Source organism: Cyphomyrmex costatus, unplaced genomic scaffold, assembly GCF_001594065.2.
Source record: "Cyphomyrmex costatus isolate MS0001 unplaced genomic scaffold, Ccosl1.0 scaffold5, whole genome shotgun sequence".
In the NCBI taxonomy this organism is placed as follows: domain Eukaryota; kingdom Metazoa; phylum Arthropoda; class Insecta; order Hymenoptera; family Formicidae; genus Cyphomyrmex; species Cyphomyrmex costatus.
In genome coordinates, this window is record NW_017279267.1 from 518732 (window position 1) to 525961 (window position 7230).

Genomic DNA, 7230 nt, shown 5'->3' on the forward strand with positions numbered 1-7230 from the left:
ATAAAAATTGATTTTTTTATATCGATACAGATAGACGGAGAGAGATAGATGAATTATCTCGTTTCTTAGATTCTTCCAATATTAAATATAAATCTTGTGTGTATATTAAATATAAATCTTTATTGAATTTATTAAAATACATAATACATATATGTCATTTTTTAACATTACAATCTATATTAAAATTTTTAACATGAATAAAAATTATAATATATAATTATACATATAACCTTTCACCAGCAACATGCATAGATAGAGCTTTTTTAAGACATAATCGATCATTTTATCGTGAATTTTAAAATAATGAATAAAGAAGATAGCAGGATTCATATGATCCTTTTAAACAAACTAGAAAATATTAAAATTAAATCTGTTTACATTGTTTGAAATCCTGACAAGCTTTGAAGTTAAAATAAAAAAAATATACATTTTTTTTCGAGTGTTAAAAATAGAGAAAGCAAAAATTCTGACAATGAGTATAAGCAATGTGACGCTGTTTACCTATAGACACATAATTTGTTGTTAAATCATTACGTATTTTTTGTATTTATTAAACACATTGCATTTTTTTTAAATTCCAAAAGATTATACCGATATTGTAGCAATATTAATGTACATTTTTATGATTTATTATAATATATTCTCATGTGTGATATTATTCTAATACTAAAAGTATTTTAATTGCACACACAACTTTTAAAGCATTATAAAAAAAAATTAAAAAAATTAGTTACCCCTCCCCCCGTAAAAATCGCTGTTATTAATAGTTCATATGCGAGACATAGATATTTTAACTTCTCGAGGTCGTAATACAATGTCGGTTGTTATTTTAATGTCACTTAGGCTGCCAACTGTTTCAAATCGAAATCGTCGCAACAGATTTACGATTATTGTCGCCACGGAAAAAAATGCATATCTTTGACCTAAATATACGAAATATAAAAAGATAAAGTGAGTATTAATTTTATCAGCAGTAATTTGGTAAAAAATAGAGCATAACAAATCGATAAGATGTCTTATTTAACAAATTACTTATGTTGGATATGCTTATTTATGGGAAGCTTTTTTTATTTCACTCATTTAAAGACAATGGTCGGTATCGGTTCTTATTTCAAGACCGTCTTAAGCAATATCTTTTGTAAGATGCTAATATTACAGTAATTGGTTTATATGTAATTGGGTATGGCATCTTAAAACTATATGTACTTGAGATAATCTTAAATAAAAAAAATCGTCTATGAATTCTCACAAGTAGATAAATCTAATTTTAGAAAGCATTATTACAAAAGAAAATGAATATCGAGAATTTTAATAAAAATTGTAATGCATTATGAATTTCCAATCAAGGCAGGATTTTCTAAAATTCCCAATTTATATACAATTTTCAAAATAAATGGTCATATGAAAATATTTACCTAAGCAATCCCTAAGGCCCGTACCAAACGGAATGTACGTATAACGATGACGGGTTGATGAAAATCGTTCGGGGATAAATTCCAACGGCTTATACCAATACGCAGGGTTACGATGAATAGTAAATATTGGAATCATAACGTAACATCCCTCCGGCAAAATACACGATTCTAAAATTAGTAAAGCCCTTTTTCGTGTAACTTATTACTATGATAAAATATTATAAAAGTCCATTAATTTACAAGCATGTACTCAATAACTGATATACTATAAAATACCAAGTTTTATATCTCCTGTAAGTTGGCGTGAAATGAGAGGTGTAACAGGAAATAATCTTAAAGTTTCTTGAAATACTGTATGAAAATATCGCATATTAAGAAGTCGTTGAGCATCAACTTTATCATTACTGAATGTGTCTAGTATCTCTTGTCGCAGTTTTTCCTAGGAAACAAAATATAAAAACGAAAACGAGTGATTATCTAAAAAATAAAATAACAAATTAAGGGATAACGCCACCCTTGAGACTCTAAAATAATACCTAAGTTTGGGAATTTATTGTAGATAAATAAAAATAATTTTATTTAAAAATTACTTACAAGACTTTACTGTGCGTACATTGAAGAGCAAAAAAAATTATTTTTTAATTTTTTGTATGCACAAAATGGCGGTACATTGGCCTTCTTGCAAAATCACTTTTTTTTTTTTAAACAAAGACATTTACGTGCACGTTTATTGTGAGATGGTTTATTCTGGAGCAAATCAACAAAAATGTCCATTATCTACATATAATAAGCTTCTGAAGTACATAGGGATTTTTGAAAATATTAATTTTTTTCAAAATGTCAGTTGTTTATAGACATTTTTCGCCCCAAAAATTTGTTTTAAAAAATGCTGATTGCAAAAAGAGTTTTCAATATTTCACAAATAGCCTACGTATTTCAGAAGAAATATATACAACAAGATTGTGATAAAATTTTACGTCAATCGGATAAAAATTGTAAGAATACCGGTGTACGCAAAGAAAAACTGTATTTTGAGAAAAACGCACGTAAAATTTTTGTGTATAAAGTTGAAAATTTAATCAGATCTAACACAGTTCTATTGTTCTAAAAATATTTGCATCATATTTCTATAACTAAAACTAATGATTAAAGCAAAAAGAATTTTTAAACCTCAAGGGTGGCGTTACCTCTTAAATAATATTTTTTAAATAAACTCAATTAATATGCTGAACAAGTGATTACTATAATTACTCTTCTAGAATATATATAATAAAAATAAAATATTTCTATCATCTTCAGTTGTTTTTTTTACAGTCAATATATTTCTATACATATAATAAGCTTATTGTATGTGGTAATAATTTTACTAACTTGTACATCTGTATGTATTGCCAATATAAGCATAGTAAAGGATGTCACTTCTGTAATAGTATTTTGAACCTGAAAAACATAATTTGCAGATTTGATAATTGTAATGTAATAAAATATATATGTGTGAATTTTTATATAATAAATAAAATTACAGCAGCAAAAAAATTTCTAATGTCATCTAAGAAATTTTCATCGCTGACATCGCAGGATTTGTTCGAAACATTAGATCGTATGTGTACCACACGATCCCAATAATTGTAAAAAATAGGTTTTGATTCTTGGAAAATTGTCATATTGTAATTATTGTTATATTGTAAAGCAGTATAATTTCCTGGCTTTCCTGGTGATATCTACATTAAATACAATAATACATCCGTGTATAATATAGATATAAATGACAATACTATTAATAATACTATTAATAATGATAAAACAATTTAAATTATAAAAAACAGTAGATTATATTTCTATATGAAATATTTTTATTATAAAAGCACTATTATATCATATAGAAATATGGATGTCTTATGCTAAAGTTCATGAATTTGCGATATAGTTTAATAAATATTTTACAGCTAGATTATTGTGGTTTCATTTAAAGTAATATTATGTGTGGTAAAATTTGAAGTAAAATGTATTTGTTATATATGAATTTCACTATTTTTTCATGCTTTGAAATATTTTTTGGGCTTTTTTTGTAATTTTTTTTAATTATTAAAGTTTTCAACTGTATTATTATAATACGTTTCCAAACAATATTTTTTCACATCTTTTATCATATAAAATTACAAAATAAATTTGCATCTTTTAAATAAGAGAATTTCTTTATTCGGTCAAAGGATCTTAATTATTTCCATGTTAATTGATAATATGTACAATGTACATATATCAATGTACATTGTACATATCTGATATACGTTCTTTCTCTGCAAATTGCGCACCAAAATCTTTTTCGCAATCATAAACAGAATCAAATTTTTGTATTCTTTTTAAATAGAAATATGTCACAGAAAAAAAGAGATTTAGCTAGTAAAGAGAATATCCGATTATGATAATTTATTTGTTGGCTATAAGTTTCTCAACCGTCATATGTAGATCATTGTCAAAAGAACCATTTTATGTGCTGCAAAGTGAATTCTAAATGTTATGGAGGACTGAATAAATATTAGAATTAGTATTACCTATACAATTACTACTATAAGAATATTTTAAAGACATTCTAGCGTAGGAATTAAATACGTACTAACTTAGCGAATTTATGAACTTTGAGAACATGATATAAATACGCATCAAATAGTTTTTAAAAACATTTAAAGTTTACATTGTAAATAAAATCTGATACAGTCTTTTGAGCAATACACATTTGTTTTGTATATTCAGTCAGAGAAAAAATCCAATTTAAGTGTAACCATGGTTTTATGAGTTTGATATAAGCGTCTTCGAATAATCTGGAACAATTACAGATTATCAAATTGAATACCAATGCTAACGGCAATTAAAGTTACATACTTTTTCTGTTTATGTATTACGTCGAGTCCATCTTTATATGCTATTTCTTGAATACCCACAGTTGTCGCTGGGAATTAAAATTTATCAAATTTTCACACGTTTAATCATAATAACATAAATGTCATAGATCATAATAACAATAAAAGTGTATATATCAAAGTAATTTATTATAAATCAAACTATAGGTAAAGTATTCCTTATCAAATACACTATAATTCTCACCTAAGAATATATTAAACGTATATTGTGCTATATACGGCTTAAGATCAAACATTGGACCATCGACATTCTTTTCTAGAATGTCTGTACAAAGATTGCTATAGTTGTCAAAAAATGTTATATATTTGGATAAATACTTAAGATTCAAAAGAGGATGTATTATTTTTCGTCGAAGCTTGTGAGATGCACCTATTGATAGCAAGTGCAATATTGAATATAAGATAGATATATCATTCATATAAAGTCAATGTTAACTTAAATTTATATTAAAGCATTATTATTTAGTACTACACAAAATTAAACATATAATAGTAAAATGAATAAGGAAAACAAATATTTATCATATTTAGCTACAGTAAACCTGAAGTTCTGATAATTCCGTCACCAAGTAATGCCTCCCATGTCTGGGTCACTGAATATTTGTAGTTGCCATTTACGTTCGTAAGTACAAGCTGCACATTTAAGTCAATGAATTTTTTCTCGTTAACTATTATCTTTTTACAAAAACTTACCTTATAATCTTCAGGTTTCGTAAGTACAACAAATACATTTGTACCTATGATAAGACGTGTAATCTTTCCGTACTTTTTAGTAATTGCATCTACATAGTTGATTAATTCTGTAAAATGTTGTGCATTTACTTATACTATTATTTGCAAAACTGTAAGATATTTTCGAGAAAATAATTTTGAAAACTTAATCAATAGTTATACCTAAATAATAGTATTGCAAATTATTGTTTGTATCAAACATATAAAACAGTATATTCGCTGTAAATATTTTGATGCAAAATGAAATTCAACTTAAATAGATATTTTATCTTAAAATTATAAATTAAAGTCATTTTTATTCACCTTTATAACTGCAAGCAATTTGTAATGAATCAATAAAGGATGAAAATATAGATGTACCAGGTAGCGAAATAGCAAATTCTAAATTTCTTTTTAATTTGTAGAATTCTTTCTTATCAGCTTTAAAAATAAATATTATAAACAGCATTATAACAACCGCTGTCAAAAATATAACTGTAAAAAAGTTAAATAAATATATTTTAACTGATCACACACATATATCTTCCTACAAATATGGTATATTAATTTAATAAGAAATAAAGGTAATTACTCAGAATAGGGGAGGCAGCATCGATGACTTTGATATATGATGTCAAGGTCATAATCTTCCAATAGGTTTTAGCCGTCGCTCGTCCTTTGTTAAAAAATTATGAACAAAAAAAGTTTAACTATATTTAACTATATAACACGAAAATTCCCTGCTTTAAAATATGTTATCAAGATAATAAAGAATCATTCAGGATTATAACCTTAACAACATATATCTAGGTCAAGGTCATCGAGAGGCTGAGTTTCTTACAGCGAACAATTAGCGAATACTTTTATTTTTAAAGCAGGAAATTCTCGTGTTATATAGTTGAATTTTTTCCACGCGAAGCGAGAGCTACCTCACACCAAAGAAATGGGTTAGATTAGGTTATTTTTAACAATAGTGGAGCCTCTCCCGCAGAGGGGGCGGAACTTACTGTATTAACGCGAAGCGACTCTCACCTCACCTCTTCCTCTGCGAAGGATTTCGCAACTTCCATGTCGCTTTATGTTTTAAAGTGTATTAATAGCTCTACTACTGTAAAAAATAACCTAATCCTATTCATTTTTTGATGTGAGAAACATCTTCACGCGGAAAGTTGAAATTCACGTATAACAGTATAATTATGGAAATTGTGCGTCCTTTTGCAGGGGGAAGGAAGTTAGAGTCGCTTTGCGTGGAAAATCAAAACATGTGTGCAGAATATATAGTAGTTAATATTGTGTATATAACAGAAATAAGACATTATTTTTGAAACTTTCTTTTGTTCATAACTTTTTAACGAAGGACGAACAACGGCTAAAACTTGTTGGAGGTTACACAAGGTTATGACTTTGACAACATATGTCAAGATCAAGATTATCGGTGCTGCCTCCCCTATTCTGAATAATTACCGAAATAAATTAGATAGTATTTTGCACTCGTTTATTCTTTTATAATTTTTTACGATGGATGATAGAAAAGATCCAAAAATTTCATATTTAAAATATAACGTAATATAAGTGTTTGTGTGTGTATTTGTATGTGTAAAATACAATTAAATGTAAAATTTTTCTATTAAATACCGTTCAAAAATATAATCTTTATCATAACTAAATATTCTCAACATTAAAGAATTAATATTATTTTGCTATATTTTGTATGTTGTGCTCATTCACATAATAAGTTTATCATAAGAGCATAACAAATAACTTTTTTTGTCAAATAGCACTCTTATACTTACACATATTTTTCTGATTCTTTTTTATTTTCTTGATTTTCAATATACAAAAATATTCTTCAATTTAATAAATCTTGATTATATTTGTTACACGATTATTATTATGTACTTTTTATCTGGAAAAATGCAACACAAATTAAAATATCGGATCAAAACATTAGCTACATTGCAAGTAGAAAATAAACTAACGGAATAACAAGACGTAATATTTCTTCACAATAAGAAAAATGCTTTATATAACACGAGCAATATGATAATGAACAATGATATATTAACTAATTTTAAATAATTTTGAATCAGTAACTTTAAATTACAGTAATTTTAAATAATTTTGAATTAATATAAATAATGTTATTTATTATAGAAAGCTTATCACTTCATTCAAATCAAATTTAT

At 26.2% G+C, this 7230-nt stretch overlaps 1 protein-coding gene across 1 annotated transcript; it reads right to left on the reverse strand.

Moving 5' to 3' along the window:
• Window positions 1–739: 739 nt before the first annotated feature.
• On the reverse strand, window positions 740–5513 carry LOC108778259 (cytochrome P450 4C1). The gene is made up of 11 exons (XM_018545391.1): window positions 5369–5513; window positions 5027–5133; window positions 4876–4966; window positions 4518–4703; window positions 4296–4362; window positions 4108–4234; window positions 2939–3136; window positions 2787–2855; window positions 1692–1854; window positions 1416–1583; window positions 740–923 (listed from the first exon to the last, which is right to left on the reverse strand). Exons 1-11 carry the CDS (start codon window positions 5511–5513, stop codon window positions 769–771), a joined length of 1476 nt encoding a protein of 491 aa, XP_018400893.1. The 3' UTR covers window positions 740–768.
• Window positions 5514–7230: the final 1717 nt, after the last annotated feature.